Here is an 18,818-nt window from a genome sequence, read left to right on the forward strand (position 1 = left end):
TTGTCATTTTACGTGTCAATTACATTGGCGTTACACAACCTGACAAACAGAAGTGTTTTTATAGGCCCGGATGTGTTTTAGTTGATGACCACTGACTCACTCTTTTAGACTTCAACACAACCACACTTACTGAAGAACACAGAATCAAATCATTTCATTCATTTAATAGCCTATTCTAGAGATATATGTATTTATGTTATATACAATTAATATTTAACCAAAAAGTGTTGCAAATGCCTTTGGTGGTATGGGTAGCTAAATTACATCTTGCCATAAATTCCTCATAAGTAAAAGAAGGCCATCTGAATCATATAATCAGTCCATCAAAATAATATTACTTCGAAAGCAAAGAAAATAGTCTTTTGTTTAAATAGTAATGTCCTTATTACTCCAGATAAAAGTAGGCATGAGATGAAACAAGTTTTGTTTGTAGATGAAATGGCATTTTGTTAATATCAAAATTGCAAACAAAGAAGAAATAAACACCACACAGACAACATCAAATATAAAGGGGAATAATATTTGACATGGATACACCTGTTAATAAGTAACGCGATGAGTCTCTTCTGCAGTCACGTGATCGCTGTAATGTTTCACCTGGCGCTCGGCGACGTCATCACGTAGCGTGCAGGAAAAGGAAAAAAGACCTGCGGAGTCCATGTTAAGCTAAACACCGGAATGTTACAACAGCTACTTGACTAATTGCTAACTAACTACTTTAAGTCTTTTTATAACCCATTGAATATTGATTGAAGTTGTTTTATAAATATTACGGTATGTCTGCGTCAGCTGTGTTCGTGCTGGATCTTAAAGGAAAGGTAAATATGAGTCATAACGAGCGGTTATAACGCCTTAATAAACCTTTAACGTTATATGTTGTGTTCAAAGGCACATTCACTTACGAGTTTGATCAGATAACTGTTTATATTCATCTTTGTGGTTGTCTGTCTACTCCAAAACTACAACAAAAAAGTCAGTTTGAATAAAAAACACTTGTTTTAGAAGATGCACTGTAAGAAAAATAAATGCACTATGAAGTTAAAGTCAATTTAACCTAATATTTTAGGGTTTTGCTTGTGATATGTTGACATAACTTATTAAATCAACTTGAATTTGTTTAATTAAATTGATTAACTAAAAATATATATTGATTTGACAAAAATGCTGCATATTTTTACAGTGTGTGGTTTAAAAAAAAAAAAACTAATATTTCTATTATTGTATTGTACTGCTGACGTCATCATTCGATTGTATTAATACGGCAATGACTCCTGAGGCAGCATTTGTGCACGGCAGTGCTGGAAACACATTCGGACAGACCTCATAGGCAGCGTAATGGAAATCTGTTCATTATAAACAGAGCGCCTTTGTGATAAAGAATTTTTATTTCTCACTAGAAATGCAATCAAAAGATGTTAAAAGTGAAAATATAACTTTATTTACACTAAAACTGTCTTAGCCGCCATTTATTTTTTCAAACTCAACCAAGCTCATCCAATCACATTCCCCGTACACGCTCACACATAGAAGTGTGCGACATTTAAGGCACTGAAAGTATACATCTATGCTACCTTCAATAATCGACCTGATGAAGGTATCGCAGGAGACGGAAGTAATGCAAAGATTGGATTCGGATGTGCCTTGATGCTCACCTGTTGTTATGATGACATATGTTAGTGATTTATCAACATGGAGGATGTAGTACATGTGAATTTCATTCACACTACCCATGTTTATACAATATAGAAAGTACTGTTTTAGCGCGTCGTTAAGTAGGTACTTTATCTTATGCAGTTTGTATTGTCACGGTATGCGGTTTCAGATGTAGGGTGACCTTCATCGGTGCTACAGCCAAGTACTATGAGAGCAAGACAAGACCAGTGGCCCAGGTCAGTCGCCCACAAACCGGCTGTGAAAACCTTGATGACGACACACACAACATATCCAATATAAAGTGTTTCTAGGGGCTAAAACTTTTGCTCATCTTACATCTAATTCACTTAATCTGCAAAAAATAAGCAAACGACAAGCAGCGAGCGTCCGATTGGACAGCTGTGCCTTTACTTCTCCCCCGCCTGCAACCGAAAGATCTCGCTAGTTGTTGACAGACTAGTACAGTACGACTCGGTGAGGTGTAAATATGTGAAAAGATGTTATTTCCTTTCAAGAGGAGTATCATCAAACATGACTCAATAAAAGTGTCAGGAACAGTTTTTGCTTTTTAGATCTATAGATAACAGCTGAATAAAAGACAATGAAATGTCTCGCTATTCTCTCTTTTTTTCTCCAAATCTATTAGGTGCTGATTTTTCGCAACTACAAAGGTGATGTGGACATGTCTGAGATCGACCACTTCTTTACTCTGTTAATGCAACAGGAAGAGGAGGGGCTTCTCTGTCCTGTGATGTCACATGGCAACGTTCACTTCCTGTGGATCAAGCACAACAATCTTTACTGTATCTTTTTACACATCTTTGGTTTCCATGTTTTGTTGCATGTTATACCATACAAACTGTATATTCTATTCCCTTCCCCTAACCCAAACCCTAACCCCAACCATCACAGAAAACTTTCTGATACTTCACATTTTAAAATGTATTTAAATTTAGATTTAAATCTAACTTTAGATTTATAAAATGTATTTGTATAGCACTTTAAACACCATAATAATGGATCAAAGTGATGTACAAGGGAAGAAATCATTATATAAGTCATAAAAACACCAGAAATAAAAAATACACTTTATAACACACATTCAGAAAATACCATACACAATAACTCGAGAAACATGCCAATAACACAGCAAAAGTCTTTAATTGTCCTTTAAAACTAACCAATGAAGGAGTGGATTTCAAAAACAACGGTAGCTCATTAGGGACTGCCACAGATAATACACAATCTCAACGTGCCCACAGAACAGACGACAACAACTGATGATGATTTACTCTTAGAGAGACAGAAGATTTGTATGGGCTCAACATGGCTTTTATGTAATTGGGCCTGTTCATGTAAGGCTTTATATTATACACAATATTCAGAACTTTATATTTTATCCTTTATATCTCCGGAAACCATTGTAAAGGAATGAACACTGTTGTTGTATGATCTGCCAGTTAAAATCCTAGCAGCTGCTTTTTCAACGTACTGAAGGCGAGCTATCAAAGATGCATTCAAACCCAGGTATAGGGCATTACAATAGTCCAACCACGTACAAATAAAAGCATGAACAACAGATTCTAAGTCCTTTCTGGAAAGAATAAATTCATTAATTTCCTTAATTGATAAAAGGATGATTTCACGATATGTGTAACCTATAATGTGTTTGTTAAACTTAACATGAGAATAATATAAGTGGTGGCTACCACAAACAAGAACTCAAACGCTTCTTTGGTTTATGCCTTCCTGTACAAGCTGGTGGAGGTGAGTGGGGACATTCATTGAAATGTAACGGTGAAGGGCTGAATGTATATACAATTTTATATAAAAAATCACATTTTAAATCTAGCACCAGATAAATAAACATTTATATTTGTGTGAAAACAAAGGTTAAAGATTAACTTTAGATGGTAGTTACACACTTCATGCTATATACATTTACATTCAGATGTTTAGTGGACAAGAAGCACAAATGAAACATTGAAGCGATTTATTTTATTTTAAGGAAAGCAGAAAGAAAGCGAGTGGTGTGTTTTGATGATGAATGTGTTTGCGTGTGTTGAGGTCTTCACCGAGTACTTCAAGGAGTTGGAGGAGGAGAGCATTCAGGATAACTTTGTGGTGGTGTACGAGCTGCTGGATGAACTCATGGACTTTGGATTCCCGCAGACGACCGACAGCAAGATTCTTCAGGAGTAAAACATCTTTTCCTCTTCATCACTGCTCATGAAGAAGGTCTCCTATTCTTCTTGTGATGATGATGATGATTGACATCTGTTTTGTGTTTTTCTCAGGTACATCACACAGGAGGGCAACAAGCTTGAGGTGGCAAAAACCAAAGTGCCCACCACAGTGACTAATGCTGTGTCCTGGAGGTCAGAGGGCATCAAATACAAGAAGAATGAAGTCTTTATAGATGTCATTGAGTCCATTAATGTTCTGGTGAGTCCACACACACACACACACACACAGAGAGATTAGAGTAGTGTGTGCGTGCGTGTGTATCTGTGTGTGTGTGTGTTTAATGATGTTTGTGTGTATTTGTAGGTGAATGCTAATGGCAGCGTTATGAGCAGTGATATTGTTGGCAGTATCAAACTGAAGACAATGCTATCAGGAATGCCTGAGCTCAGGTTGGGTTTGAATGATCGCGTGCTGTTCGCTCTCACCGGCCGTAAGAAACAACTTTTAATTATTAACCCAGCGTTTACTCTTTACGTATATAAGCTAATATTATTTGTTATTTTTGTAAATATCTGTGGATGGTATTGGTCTGTGTGTGCAGGAGACAAAGGAAAGACCGTTGCCATTGAAGATGTAAAGTTTCACCAGTGTGTTCGTCTGTCTCGCTTTGAGAGCGATCGAACCATATCCTTCATTCCACCTGACGGAGAATCTGAGCTTATGTCGTACCGTATCAACACACATGTAAGCACACAGCCATTCCTCATAACCTTTACTCGTTTTACTTTTAAGGAAAATAAACTTTTACACTTTTATTTTAGAAAAGGAGAACAGATCATTTTAAAAAAAAGTTATACGTGTTTATCTAGCTCATTGCATTAGCGGTGCAAGGGTCATCATGGGATAATGTATATCCAGAACTGTAAGTGTGATGTAAATGTAAAGGGTTTGTATTTCAACTAAAGCGATTCTTTACGATTAATTCCTTCAGACCCTGCTTTTACTGAAATAGACATCACATGTTTTTTCAGTTTAAACCAATAAAAATGCTGATCAACCAATCAAAATAATGCACACTGACTAAACACTGGAGGTCTAAAGGGGTTAACTGGATCTGCTTTCATTTTCTCTTCATTAATGCTTTGTGTGCAGGTAAAGCCGCTCATCTGGATTGAATCTGTTATAGAGAAGTTCTCTCACAGTCGGGTGGAGATTATGGTGAAGGTTTGTCAACACGCACTGATGTTTCTCACATCTACACATAATCACTTATATTAAGTTTTATAATCAATCTCTCTCTCTCTCTCTTTCAGGCTAAAGGGCAGTTTAAAAAACAGTCTGTAGCCAATAATGTTGAGGTAAGGGTTCCTGTGCCAAGTGATGCAGACTCTCCCAAGTTCAAAACCAGCACAGGTCATGCCAAATATGTTCCTGAGAAGAACATTGTGGTGTGGAGCATCAAATCTTTCCCAGTGAGTAATAAATGAATAGAAATGTGCAGGAATCTTAAAAAATATATGTACTGTCATTTTGTTACTGAAGACATGACTTTAAAGGGATACTCCATTGTTTTGTCATATTAAACTATGTTATTACCTTAACTAAGAAGAGTTGACACATACCTCTATCATCTTAGTGCGTGCACGTAAGCGCTGTTGCACGTGGCGACACTTTGGTAGCACTTAGCTTAGCCCAGTTCATTCAATGGTACCAAACAGAGATAAAGTTAGAAGTGACCAAACACATCAACGTTTTTCCTATTTAAGACGAGTATATAAACGAGTTATACGAGCAAGGATGGTGGCACAAAATAAAATGTGGCGCTTTTCAAAGCGGATTTAAAAGGGTAACTATAATGTAAAGCACAACGTTTTATTTTGTGCCATCATATTTGATCGTATAACTCGTTTATATACTCGTTTTAAATAGGGAAAACGTTGATGTGTTTGGTCATTTCTAACTTCATCTCTGTTAGGTACCATTGAATGAACTGGGCTAAGCTAAGTGCTACCAAAGTGTCGCCATGCGCCACAGTGCTTAAATGCACGGACTAAGATGATAGAGGTATGTGTCAACATTTCTTAGTTAAAGCTCCCGTTCTGTCTGTGATTTTGAAGCTTTGATTGTGTTTATAGTGGGCAATATAACATGTGTTCATGTTTCACGTGTAAAAACGCGGTGTTTTTCACACAATTTACTTATCTGTATAGCGCTGTTTTCACTGCCCTCAAAACGGGCTGATTTCTTCCTTGTTATGTGAAGTCCCTCCTTCAGAAATGCGTAACAAGTTCTGATTGTGTAGTTTGTTTAGTGTGCTGTGATTCGATAGCAGCTTAGCTTAGCAGAGTCGTTTGAGCCACAGCTGGTGACTGACGTATTCATGTGGGCGGAGTTTAGTCAACAAACTGTTTTACTGACGTCATTAAAGCAGGAAATAGAGGACTGTAGTCCCAACCGGCCGTTCGTTGTAGGCTTTTAAACAGGAATTCTATTGAAGAAAATATATCGCCTGACAGTGAACTTTGAGCTTTATCATTTTACAGCTATTATTTATGCTATAATAGCAACATTACACAATAACTAGGGTTTAAAAAATGGTATCAGGAAGAACGTGACCTTTAAGGTAATAACATAGTTTAATAAGACAAAACGATGGATCATCCCTTTAACACAAGTGAATCATTAATGAAGGTCTTATTGACACTTTAACAAACACAGCCCACCTCAGTTTTATTGTTCGTCAGTTAAAGTTTGTGAACTTTAATCATTTTGTCACTTTGCAGGGAGGCAAGGAGTTTCTGATGCGCGCCCACTTCGGTCTGCCAAGTGTGGAAAATGATGAGTTGGAGGGAAGGCCTCCCATCACTGTCAAGTTCGAGATCCCATATTTCACAGTGTCGGGCATACAGGTCTGAGAATTTTTGCATGTGCATTTGCATGCGTGTTAGCGTTTGCATACTGTCTTTGTTGTAATATTTTTTTCCTAATGTGCTAACATTTTACAATAGATTCTGCTAATTATATTTATAACCTAGTTATACATAATTCTATTTGCTGTTTGTAAGGTTCGATACATGAAGATTATTGAGAAGAGCGGTTATCAGGCGCTGCCGTGGGTTCGCTATATCACACAGAGTGGAGGTGAGCAGATCGGGTTGTGGTTTGTTTATCATCACTGAATAAATATCTGTTATATAATGTATGTATTTTATTCAACATATATCATTTGCTGTTCTTCTGTGTGCTATTTTTAGATTACCAGCTGAGGACAAACAGCTAATGTGAGCTGCAGTGTTTTGGCATTCATACAGTTATGGAAAGGAGAAATGCACATCAAAAAGTTTTTTTGGGGGGGGGGGTAATGTATGCAATGTTTCTATCTATATTAGTTTATTCTGTAAGGTAAAGTAATTACTTTATTCATTTTGATGCTAAATATAAGCATACACAACATTTCAGTCACAATTAATTTTTACTCGTTTTTAAGATTATTGCTCCAAAATCATGGAAATTGTTGTACTTGAATATTGCAATAAATGTATTTAAAAGTATTTGCGTATTTTTTCCCTCTGTTTATTATGATATATATACCCAGACGTGATTGTTCTGACTGATGTCATATTTAATCGGGTTTTATTATGTAGTTTAGCGGAGGTGGAGTGACCCTGACCCGCTCTTTTTACTCTGACACTCAGAAACTTGAATGAACTTCAACAGTTTACAAATAAACCTTCTCAAATCGCCCGCCTTCTGTGCTCTGCTTTCTCATTGGTCAATGGGGAAGTTACCACGGCGACACTGTAGCAACTCCTATCAGCACTCCTCCTTTTTAACCAATTATGGTATCCCTGATGGCGTGTGTGAGCTCTGATTGGTGGAAGAGCGCTCGTCATCCAGTGCTGTTGTGGATCAAGCGGGCGGTCATGTAAAGGCGCTTACAGTACACATACACACACACAACACACGTACACATGATTGCTTTGACGTGTTTGTATAAACAGATAAACAGCCAACGGTCACTTATCGATAAATACCGACTGAGAGACACACGGTAAGTACACTGCGGTTCATGTTAATCTTCAGATCTAAAGACTTAAATTCACGGAGATTTCCGTGTCAGCGAGTTATTCACGTCAGATGTAACGCGATCGATCGATGTTTCAGGTGATGGTTCTGGACGGGTTCGGTTACGGGAAGAGTCTTAGCGCGGCCGCTGCTCAGGGGAATGTGACGGCGGTTCGGCGGATTTTACAGGATCACCGGGTCGAACCAGACACGCTCAACGAGTTTGGGAAAACCGCCCTACAGGTAAATGTTGCTACTGTATTTACACTGCTACTTGTTTCGATTTCATTTCTCCCGTCGGGATTAAGTGAACGGACCGGTCTTGATGATGACGTCACCTTCACTGTCTGTAGTACTGTATGTGTATGTGTACGCAGTGGTGTAGTGCAGGTATACGGAGTAAGTTATACCCTCTTGGCATGGGGTTTACTCTCTTCTAAATATTAACTTCATAATGATCCTTAACGCCGAGAGGTCAAGCAGCAGTGACAATACTAACCCATTTTGGAGTGAACTTATTATGCAAGACTAGTCTTACATGTCACTGTTTATATTATAGGGTTTTCAACCTTAGTTGGGCCGCTTTGAAAAAATAGGGGTGTAAATTAAAGGGTATACCCACTTCTCAGGCACCACTGTGTCTAAAGTGGTGTTTTATCATTCGCGAGGCACTTTGATATCATTGATGTATGTTTGGTGTGATGTGACTTAGGTGATGATGATGGGTTGCACCAGTGTGGCACGCGCGTTACTGGAACACGGCGCTGATCCAAACGTCCAGGACCGCTGCGGAGTGACGCCCGCGCACGATGCCGCCCGCACGGGTTTCTTGGAGACGCTCCGAGCTCTGGTGGACCACGGGGCCTCCGTCAACATCCCTGACCACAGCGGAGCCATACCCATTCACATCGCCATCCGTGAAAACCACTGGGATGTAGTGGAGTACCTGGGTCCCCTGTCAAACCTGGAGCACCGGGACAGCACAGGGGCCAATGCACTGGATGTGGCACGGGCCGCGTGCGCTTCAGAGATGGTGGAGTTTTTACAGCGTCAAACAAGTTTGAGTTAAATTGACTTTACGGTTCAATTCGTGCCGTGGGGAGCCCTCGGTGCACAATCATAGTTTGGGATTTAGTTTTAATGTGTTATATGTTAAAATCTGTTAAATAGTTTGATCGCTTAATCCTAACATTAGCTGGAATGTGTAGCACCAGTTTGCACAGAGCAAATCCTTGCTGCTCTTGTACAGTTTAGTTGACCTTTGCCTGGCACAAATGTAAATAGCTCTTCTTTAGTATTTTAAGCCATTTCTGTGCAGAATCTTTAACTGTAAACATTTTAATATTCATGAAATTATTTCCTGCCACCCTTTGAGCGACATGCACTGATAAACCTGTTAAATATTCGCTTTGTGTGTACAGTATGTGTGTTAGGAGTAATGATGTGTGCGTGGTTTGTTTGTTTTTCATTATTAACATGTGTAAATAACATTTGATGAAATTATTTGGCTTATTTATTTCTGTATATAAATGTAAATGTTTATTGTGGGATTTTATATTGTATTTATTATGGTGTTTCATGAACTGAAAATATGTTTGTCTGAATTGTTAGTTGTCTTACCTAGTAAGATGACATCATGTTCCCAGCAGATGGCTCTCACCAAGAATGTGAGAAAAATAAACATAACTTTGTGAAATACGTGTTTGTTTGCGCACTTTTTGTTTTAGATCCCTAATCTTTAGACACACCTTGAAAACGTACCAGAGTAGCTAATAATGTACAGTGTGGTTGTTGACTGAACATAATTCCTTAACACATTTGTTTATCATTAATCAATAAGTATATGGGCCTCAAGTTAGTATGCTTCACTTGTGTAAACAGTTTCAGTATGTACCTGTGCAAATCAATACAGTACAGTGTGTGCTCAAGGTGACTGTAGACAAACACACAGTTACACACAAAACAGGAATGTGAATGAGGGACTGTACAAGGCAACATTGTGCAGAGAAAGAGCTTTGAACAGGAACTTTGTGATTGAGGACAGACACACAATGCTTGTGTTGTTTGTTCAGTGTCACTGGCAGGTACATCGAGATACCTGCTACTTCATTCAGCAGTGATGATACTGAGACTTTCAGAACCTCATTATAATCAGTGATGTCTGTAGTGTTTGCTCTACACCTGGTTAAAAAGCTTTCACATAAATTCATATTTATTTCAATAGTATACAATTTGCATGTTTGAAAGTAGCTTTACAGTAAATACAAAAGAGTAAGTGACAAGACAAATAATGTATAGAAATAAGAAATAACACAAAACATAGGTAAAGAAAAAAAGTAAAAAACAGTATTATTGCATGTGTCTTTATATAATGTCATGTAAAAGCTAAACAGGCAAATCCATACATGCCAAGTGTCAAAAAAATGTCAAAACATCAACCAGATCAGTAAAAATCAATAGAAAGATGAATGAATTGATGAGAAAATTTAAAACCATACCTCAATGCTTTAGTTTACGAGAAGACAATGTATCAAGATAGCCTGCTAAGAACATATATATTTGTTCAAAGACTGAAACAGCTAGTAAATTAGCATGACCGATGACTACCATGGTATCATAATAAACCAGGCGTGCCATTCCATCTGACAAGGAAATAGGCCCAAAAAGAATAATAAATGGCACAATTATACAATACATACCATGACAACATTATTGTGTTTCACGAGTTCGCATTAACGTGTAATCGATAGGGGATGAGATAAAGCATATTTGGCATTGGCGTGCTGTCTGAGTGGAGGGCTCCGAGCTCATAATTTTAGCCTGAACCCAGAGTACTCCCCCATCTTTAACTTGGATAGATGAACTAGCTGAGAGTGAGGTGATGGGAAAAGACTGTCACAGGACAGGTGAGGGATGGCTCTTTATAGACACCTCTTCGCACTGATTGGTTGAACCACATGACCATGTTCCTTTTGAACTTAGTTCTTTAAACTTCATAAAAATATTTGTCTATAGAACTTCAATTGGAGAGAATATTTAGAGCGATAATATCAAGGTACATGTGTCTAAATACACAGTATTCCCAGTGAGCAATAAAAAGGTGACAGTGACAAGAAACCAAATCTCCAGTGGTGTATAGTGAAGAAAACCCAGAGACTCTTCTCTTAGAGGTTAACAACATATACTGTAGAAGTTCAACCAATCTTCAAGATTAACCTTGCCAACAACTGAGCTCTACTATAAGAACACAGAACAAAGTCTACATACATACTCCAGATGGGAGGCTCACCATTTAAAGACTGGTATGTTCAATAAGAGTTTGTATGTTCTCCCTGTGTCAGCATGGGTTAAGGTTAGAGTTATCAGACCTTTCCTTTTCTCCTGATCTCACTCCACATCACAATCCTTCTGATCTCACTCTGTCACACCCCTCCTGATCTCACTCTGTCATACCCCTCTGTATCTTAGGGCGCACTCACACTATCCAAACCAAACCGCGCTCGGGCGCGTTTGACCCCCAAAGCCTGGTTTTACTAGTGTGATCGCTCTGTTCCGTGCCCGGGCGCGGATTGTTTAATCGCGCCGCGGCCGGGTTGCAGAGGTGGGCCGGAGCGCGGTTCACTTGGGCTCAGGCGCGGAAGGCTGTGGTGTGAGCGCAATCGCGCCTGAGCGCGATTCAAAAGGTGAAGACGTCAGTTGCGCGACCACTCACGTTCATCTGCCTCCGTAAATACCTTTTGCTGCGAGCAGCGGGGTAACGTGAATATCCGAACTGCACACGTGACAGATCAACTAAGCAATATGATGACATGTAAGAGGGCTGTCTGTAATCGCGCACCAAATGACTCAGAATAAAAAACACAGACTTTTCATTACGGTGGGTTCCAGTGTTAAGAGAGCGCTTTACTTCCTGCTTTTTTCAAAACAATCGCATCTTAATGACGAAAGCGTGCCCGGACTCGGATCGATAAGAAGTACAGTGTGAGTGCGTGCACCTGGGGGAGTAGGGAGGGGTGACAATCGCGCTGGGGCATGGTTTGGTTTGGATAATGTGAGTGCGCCCTTAGTCCACGCCACACCCCTCCTGATCTCATTCCACATCACACCACTCCTGATCTCACTCCGTCACACCCCCGATCTCACTCCGTCACACCCCTCCTGATCTCCCTTTGTCACACCCTACTGATCTCACTCCACGTCACCCCCCCGATCTCACTTTGCCACACCCCTCTTGATCTCACTCTTGATCTCACTCTGTCACACCCCTTCTGATCTCACTCTGTCACAACCTTCATGATCTCATTCCACATCACACCCCTCCTGATCTCACCCCACGTCACAATCCTCCTGATCTCACTCCATGTCACACCCCTCTTGATTTCACTCCATCACACACCCCTGATCTCACTCTGTCACATCCCTCTTGATCTCACTCTGTCACACCCTTTCTGATCTCACTCTGTCACAACCTTCTTGTTCTCATTCCACATCACACCCTCCTGATCTCACTCCACGTCACACCCCTCCTGATCTCAATATTTTTAACTTGCGTAAAAATGTGTTTGAGGCGGATAGCGCGTTTTCCCCACACAAGTTTGCGTTTATTCCCGTCTTTGCATTTACTTTATATGTAATCCACTTGTGCAAATCATTGAAATTGCGTTTGGTGTGTACGCTCTATAATGTTGATTATTTGGTTTTAACCTCTTTTAGCTAAGAACTTGAAAAATGAAAGTAAGCATGGTAAATAAAACACTTTATTCTGTTTAGTACTAATATCTTTGTCATCTCACAACCTTTATAATGCCCTATTGAATGACGTACCATTGATCTTTTAGCTGTTTGCACAATTTTTATATCTGGCTTGTCAGGCCAAAGATGTTTAATGTACATTTTCTCATTAACTGACAATCTTTGAAACAAATTATGTAATAAAAACTCTACACTATTACAATCGGGTTGATTTGAAACACTCGAAATGATCACAACCTGAATCAGGATCAGCCGTACACGCAAGACATGTACTTTGTTTCACAAAATGACATAGCATTGTCCAGAACTATGTTCATGTAACGTAAAAGCTGGAGGGGCAGATTCAAATCTGCCCATATGGCTCTCTATTAGGACTTGCCGCATTTCCATTTTTCATAACAAATTTATGTGATAAATGTGGGGCGCTGCTGAGCACGGGAGGGCAGAGACAGCCTCAGCCCCACAGCTCGCACTTACATACAGTAGCCAACTAAGCTGTGCACTCAATTTCCAAACATATTCATCTCACTTTACCACTTCAAAAAGTCTAGAAACTCTAAAGAAATTTGTTGAAAAATATTATACATATTTACTAGTTAACAGTCAGATTTAATTAAGTTTATATAGAGTTCTATATTTTCAAGTGGATTAATATTTTGGTGAGGGAGTGCCCCACTTGCCCATACAGACGAGCCGCGCCTGAATTGAGCAATGCCTTGTTGTTCCATCTCAACGAAGAACCAAATCTCTCAACGTTGACCCATTCTGTTCCTCTCTGCTACAACAAACTGTCAGCTTCCACCTGAACTGCAGAGGCCACCACAATCTTCAAGAAAAAACTGAAAACAGACCTTTTCTGAATTTACCTGATTCACTTTTCCGTGTCTTCATCTTTAAAAAAAAATCTTTATCAGGCTTTAATCTATATCCCATATACCACTTTAAAACCTTTAAAATCTGACCTTAAGTTTTTTTTATAAATGTGAATATTTACTGGTAAACACCAACTCAGTTCAGTTTGTTCTCATCCAAAAGTGTCAGTGCAGTTTAATCCCCCCAGGGAAACCTACGGTGTTACAAGCCAAGAGAAGGACCAGCACAGTTCTGCTTCAATGAATGTCAACGAGTAGATGATGTCAGTATGCTGAAAAAACACTGACTCTATAAGAGAGGAATGAACAAAATTTGTAACACTCATGATACTATAGGACGTTGCCTTGCCTTTCATTTATAAAGTGAAAAAGTGTTGATCTAGTTTATCAAGTCTGTCAGGTGAGAGTTCAGTGCTTCATACTGTACATAGAATGACTGCCACAGATCAGACTTACAGTAACTTAAGGCAGCTGTAATCTGTGTACATCATTCACTACTCATTAACAGGTGCATTTTTTTTCAAAGACGTCTTTCTTAAAAGAACAAACATTGATCGATGCGTTACAGTAAGCATTGGTTGTAATCAACAATTTAAGGGTTGGGATTCAAATGATCTGTTTTTCATTTTGTCTTTCACATCAGGAGGCAGCAGGTTGATCAAGCTGTCCTCTACTATAAGAGCAGACAGTTTCAGTGAGATACAGTCACCGATCTCAGCAGGCAACAACTCCAGCCTGTTCCCTTTCAGTTCCAGCCTCAGCAGTTGAGTAAGATTCCCAACCCGCGGGGACAACGCAGAAATGCTGTTATTTCCCAATGCTAGAACCTTTAGCCTCTTACAGGAAAAGAGCTCTTCAGGGAGAGACTCTAGGGAGTTAAAGGCGACAGACAGGTGCCGTAGAGACTGCAGGATTCCGATCTCTGAGGGCAGGGAGGTCAGACGGTTGTGTGAAAGGTCCAGATGTTGGAGTTTAGTGCAGTAGCAGAGGCGAGGTGGAAGTCGGCGGACCTTATTCCAGCTAATATCCAGCGTCTCCAGTGTGCCGAGTTTGCCGACGTGGTCAGGTATGTAAGAAATTTCATTGTGCCAGAGTTTGAGAGTAATCAGATGACAACAGTGCTGCAGACTCAGAATTTCCTCTATGGTGGTGAGCTTGTTCTCTTTTAGGTCCAGCTCTTGTAGATGAGAGAGGCTAAACACCGCACTGGGGATTCGCTCAAGCATACAACCCCTCAGCTCCAGAGCGACAAGATTAACTAACTTCTTTAGAGTGCTGAAAACTTGAAGCCTGGTTCCCTCATTGTGAACACACAGTCGCAACAGCTGGCTAGAAACATCTAAAATACTGGGAGGTGTCTTGGTCAGCTGACAACTTAACGTCAGCACACGAAGATTTTTAAGCTCGCGTAAAGTGCCCAAGATCGGACTCCGAGAGAGCTCGTTGTTTAAGGGGCCGCTCAGGTGAAGCTCCTCCAGGTTCTTTAAAGTGTACATCCACAGCGGCACTTGGTCCTGACTCTCAAAGGTTAGACGCAGAACTTTCAGGTTCTCACGCAGATGACTGAGGGCAGCTGGCTGAAGTTTAGCGGGGGTGTGGATACACGAAATCTCACGCAAGGCTGTAAGTCGTCTTACATTCCCAGGGATCGTGACGTTGCTTATCAGTTCCAGCTTAAGCGATTCAATTTCCGGAATTTCAAAGACGGTGTCCGGCAATCCTGGTAGCAGAAACAAGCAGAGTTCCAACCTTTCACTCGCATTGCGAAACAAACGAGTGCGGAGTTTATCTGTCGTCCACTCGTGGTTAAGGTTGACCTGTCTCAGCCTGCTCTCGCTCACTTCCGAGAGGAAGGCTGCGAATCGTTTGGAGTAAAGGGTATCATACTGGTCACTGAGGTGCAGAAGAAAGGCGAAATCATTTTTAACATCTGGGATGTCATCGATTCCCGACTCCAAGCGAACAGCCTCAAACGAGTATTCTTTCAACGGTCGATAGAACAGCCAACAAAGCGAATAGACACATGACAATCCATACACGCAAACAAAGCATATATAACAATATGCTGATTTAGAGAACAGGCGAGCTTTATTATAGCTGCAGCAGAACGAACCAAACCCTGTCAGATCTGGAGGCACCGAGCACACCACAACAACCTGAATGTTTGAAACCATCGCAATGCTATAAATGGTGATGAGAAGAAATTTGAAGACTTTCAGTACAGTTTGTAGGACATACATGAGGTAAAGAAGATCTGCCTCTTCAACATGCGTTCGAAACTTCTTAACCTTTTCAAACAGGGCCTTGGCCTGCTCACCCTCTTTTTTATCCAACAAGGACACAGGAGGCTGCAGTTCTGGCGATTTTTGATTTGAGTCGGACTCGACAGAAGATTGGATCAGACCAATTGTGTCGTCGTCCGTTACAGATTTTGTCATTGTATTTTTTCTCCACATTACCAATGTCTCTTCCCTTCTTTCTTCAGACACTTCACTGATGGCCCTTGTGGTCCATGGCGAGTCAAAGCATTTCCCTAAAATGTTTACAAACAACTCGATCTTAGAAGACGTCCCTGGGAACTTAAACCAAAAGCTGCTGGCCACCATAAAGATCATGCTGTGGATGACAACCAGGTAAGGGAAGTACTTGCCATACCAGTGTACAGAACGTTCATAACAGAAGTGGTTGACAAACTCATACTGGTGGATATCGAGACCATTTTTTTTACCGAACGCCTCGACAATGTTAAGACTCAACAGACTCCCATTATTCTTTTGTAGGTGACTGCAGTCCACATCTTCTCTGGAAGCATCTGTGACTCGATTTGGCAGACAGGAAATCTTGTCCTGAGTCAGCTGAGGAGAGAACAAAATGTACTTTTGATATAACAGCTGAAAAATCCTCAAAGATGAATGTGTGTTTCTGCCACAACAGGCAGGTGCAAGATTAAAGATATAGTCAAAGACTTTTGCACCCTATCAGCATCACTCCAGAAACCTGGAAGAAGGACCCTGATAAGTTAGTTTACGTCATTCATCAAGGGCTTAATATAGTTGTGTGTAGGTCCTACGGTGACAATGGAGGCTACGTGTCGGTTTTCATATACTTGTGTGTCGTGGTCTGCGCTGACATGTGAACACACATGCAGACTGCTGGTAGGCAGTATCCACGTGTGTAATCCACAGTAGCAGCAAAACAGCAAAAGAAACAGCAGCTTGGCCAGAAAAACTCACAAAGAAGCAGCAGCAGCTTGTCGTGTATGATTTGAGAAGACCAGCAGTGATGGAAGTAAAATTACTCCTCAACTTGACCCATCTTTGTACATCACAAGCAGAAATACCTATGAAGGAATACGACGCAGATATTTTTCTACACATCTGCGTCAACATTTATCAAAACACCACTGATCTACTGGCCGTCGTTCAACGTGATGCCCGGCCGATGCCTGACCAACGACCACCGACGGAACCCGTTTATTCTCCTTATCCGTTTACAAACCGTTTACATCCCATATAAATAAATATATATATATATATATATATATATATATATATATATATATATATATATATATATATATATATATATATATATATATATATGGGACACTGATAAGTTGGGACATCTTCCGAGGTCCTTTTCCCTCCTAGGACTTTTTGTTCCTCCCAGGCAAAAAAAGTAGGGAGGTTTTTCTCCTAGGGAGTCAGCTGAAATTGGCTTAATTTAGCACACTCTTGTATACGAGACATTATTAATACACTCCCTTGTAAAGTTTATTCATAGCCGCTGTATTTTTTCTACCTATATTGTCTGTCGATTTTTCTGTGTTTCCCCTGCTTCTATTAATGTAAAGCTGCTTTGAAACAATTACCAATTGTGAAAGCGCTATATAAATACAATTGAATTGAATTGAATTGAATTGAAATGGCCAAGCTGGTTCTTCTTTGACTGTTGCACTGCTGTGGGTTACGCGCATATGTAGTTGCATATGGACACTGATGCAGAAATATATAAAAAAAAGACGCATAGCCTACACCATAGGACCTACACACAATAAGCTCTTTACGCACAACTATAAATTACACTTTAGGCGTCATTATTGATTTGAGAGTTCAGCAAGGGTTGAAAACAGCTGCTTAAAAATCTTTGTAAAATCTCCTTTCATATTCCACAAAAAATATTATGTTTATTTTGAAGATTTTTTTTAATAATGTGTAAAAGATGTTCTTTCTTCAGTGTAATTCTCCACTATTAAAACATTTGTAAATCTGATATAAATATTATGAGATGTAAATGTGAACTGATCTTCTATATTGATCAGATTGGTTAGAGTCAGACAGTAAATTACCTGAAGCGTGCAGCCAAACACTCCGATCATTAGCATGGCAATGGCCAGATATTCAGACAAAACATCCCACCAGGGCTTCAGGACTCTGAACTGAGGGTTTTGAACTGAGGTGATGCTGCGAAACTCATTCACAGGGATCATAACTGCCCACCTGCTTCACACAGAGATGAATTATGATTTTAAGGAAAATAATCTCATCGTCAATGATGATTCCATTTCAGGACAATCGTAAAACGTAAATCAATATTACAGATAGAGACTCTCAGTGATAATGACAGAAAAATGATTCATGTTCACTATGGAAGAGTTTCATCCACCTGCTCATTTAGGCTACAGTTCAAGTAAAGCCGCGTTTCAGTTTATTTTACAGATTCAAGATTCTTATGATGCACATTAATCCTTAAACACTTAGACATCATAAACATTTTATTTCGTAAAAATAAAACTGCTTACCTGAGGTGTCGGACACGTGTGTTTTGTTTAGTACTTTACAATATCGCTAGTAGTTTAGGCATTAAAGTCACAAGAAGGGTAAAAGTAGTTTACTGTAAGTTACCCACCTGCGCTGACGGATCAACAGACGCTTCTCCGCTGAATGTGAATCAAAGTTAAATTAAATTCAGTTTCTCCTCAATGTAAAAGTGATTCAGTGTTTAATGGCGGGTTCAATAAGCGCCTCCCAAAATAAAGTTTCATAATGAGAACAAAATGAGTCAGAGATGAGACTTTAATAATGTGCTCCAAACAAACCCATTTGAACACATCTATATTTCACAATTACACTCCGATTATAAATTAATTTTATTAATATGCATCCACCCGCGCGCGAACAATCATCAAACTTCCTCATTCACCATTAACAAGAAATAAAGTCGAAATATTTTATATGTGAAGAAGAGGAAGTCTTAACGTAAAGTTTAAGTTAATTAAGTTTCAACAAA

General features: G+C 39.7%; 3 protein-coding genes across 6 annotated transcripts; 2 read left to right on the plus strand and 1 right to left on the minus strand.

Moving 5' to 3' along the window:
• The first annotated feature begins 623 nt into the window (after positions 1-623).
• Positions 624-7,391, plus strand: ap1m2 (adaptor related protein complex 1 subunit mu 2). The gene is made up of 12 exons (XM_065293960.2): positions 624-818; positions 2,300-2,456; positions 3,353-3,420; positions 3,721-3,851; positions 3,951-4,098; positions 4,204-4,330; positions 4,442-4,584; positions 4,993-5,064; positions 5,154-5,312; positions 6,624-6,749; positions 6,906-6,981; positions 7,095-7,391. The coding sequence occupies exons 1-12, from the start codon at positions 777-779 to the stop codon at positions 7,118-7,120; spliced, it is 1,275 nt and encodes a 424-aa protein (XP_065150032.1). The 5' UTR covers positions 624-776; the 3' UTR covers positions 7,121-7,391.
• Positions 7,392-7,721: 330 nt separating this feature from the next.
• Positions 7,722-9,601, plus strand: cdkn2d (cyclin-dependent kinase inhibitor 2D (p19, inhibits CDK4)). Its single transcript, XM_065242869.2, has 3 exons — positions 7,722-7,891; positions 8,005-8,148; positions 8,618-9,601. Exons 2-3 carry the CDS (start codon positions 8,008-8,010, stop codon positions 8,972-8,974), a joined length of 498 nt encoding a protein of 165 aa, XP_065098941.1. The 5' UTR covers positions 7,722-7,891; positions 8,005-8,007; the 3' UTR covers positions 8,975-9,601.
• A 489-nt stretch (positions 9,602-10,090) lies between these two features.
• On the minus strand, positions 10,091-18,813 carry LOC135720768 (volume-regulated anion channel subunit LRRC8E). 4 transcript variants are annotated; one of them, XM_065242870.2, is made up of 3 exons: positions 18,438-18,813; positions 17,878-18,028; positions 10,091-16,384 (listed from the first exon to the last, which is right to left on the minus strand). In XM_065242870.2, exons 2-3 carry the CDS (start codon positions 18,016-18,018, stop codon positions 14,114-14,116), a joined length of 2,412 nt encoding a protein of 803 aa, XP_065098942.2. In that variant the 5' UTR covers positions 18,019-18,028; positions 18,438-18,813; the 3' UTR covers positions 10,091-14,113. The 4 variants fall into 4 exon arrangements, with proteins under 4 accessions (XP_065098942.2, XP_065098943.2, XP_065098945.2 ...); XM_065242871.2 differs by having other exon boundaries at positions 17,878-18,031; XM_065242873.2 differs by having other exon boundaries at positions 17,878-18,031; positions 18,331-18,452.
• Between the last annotated feature and the right edge of the window lie 5 nt (positions 18,814-18,818).

This window comes from Paramisgurnus dabryanus, chromosome 7, assembly GCF_030506205.2.
Source record: "Paramisgurnus dabryanus chromosome 7, PD_genome_1.1, whole genome shotgun sequence".
Taxonomy (NCBI): Eukaryota; Metazoa; Chordata; class Actinopteri; order Cypriniformes; family Cobitidae; genus Paramisgurnus; species Paramisgurnus dabryanus.

What these genes read in the sequence shown, in the direction of transcription:
- ap1m2 (XM_065293960.2), top strand. Translation starts at nt 777, where the DNA reads ATGTCTGCGTCAGCTGTGTTCGTGCTGGATCTTAAAGGAAAG. An exon ending in TGCTGGATCTTAAAGGAAAG is followed by an intron (nt 819 to 2,299) that starts GTAAATATGAGT and finishes CAAATCTATTAG; the next exon opens with GTGCTGATTTTTCGCAACTA. An exon ending in CGTACCGTATCAACACACAT is followed by an intron (nt 4,585 to 4,992) that starts GTAAGCACACAG and finishes CTTTGTGTGCAG; the next exon opens with GTAAAGCCGCTCATCTGGAT.
- cdkn2d (XM_065242869.2), top strand. Translation starts at nt 8,008, where the DNA reads ATGGTTCTGGACGGGTTCGGTTACGGGAAGAGTCTTAGCGCGGCCGCT. An exon ending in TTGGGAAAACCGCCCTACAG is followed by an intron (nt 8,149 to 8,617) that starts GTAAATGTTGCT and finishes GATGTGACTTAG; the next exon opens with GTGATGATGATGGGTTGCAC.
- LOC135720768 (XM_065242870.2), bottom strand. Translation starts at nt 18,018, where the DNA reads ATGATCCCTGTGAATGAGTTTCGCAGCATCACCTCAGTTCAAAACCCT. An exon ending in TGTTTGGCTGCACGCTTCAG is followed by an intron (nt 16,385 to 17,877) that starts GTAATTTACTGT and finishes TTCTCTCCTCAG; the next exon opens with CTGACTCAGGACAAGATTTC.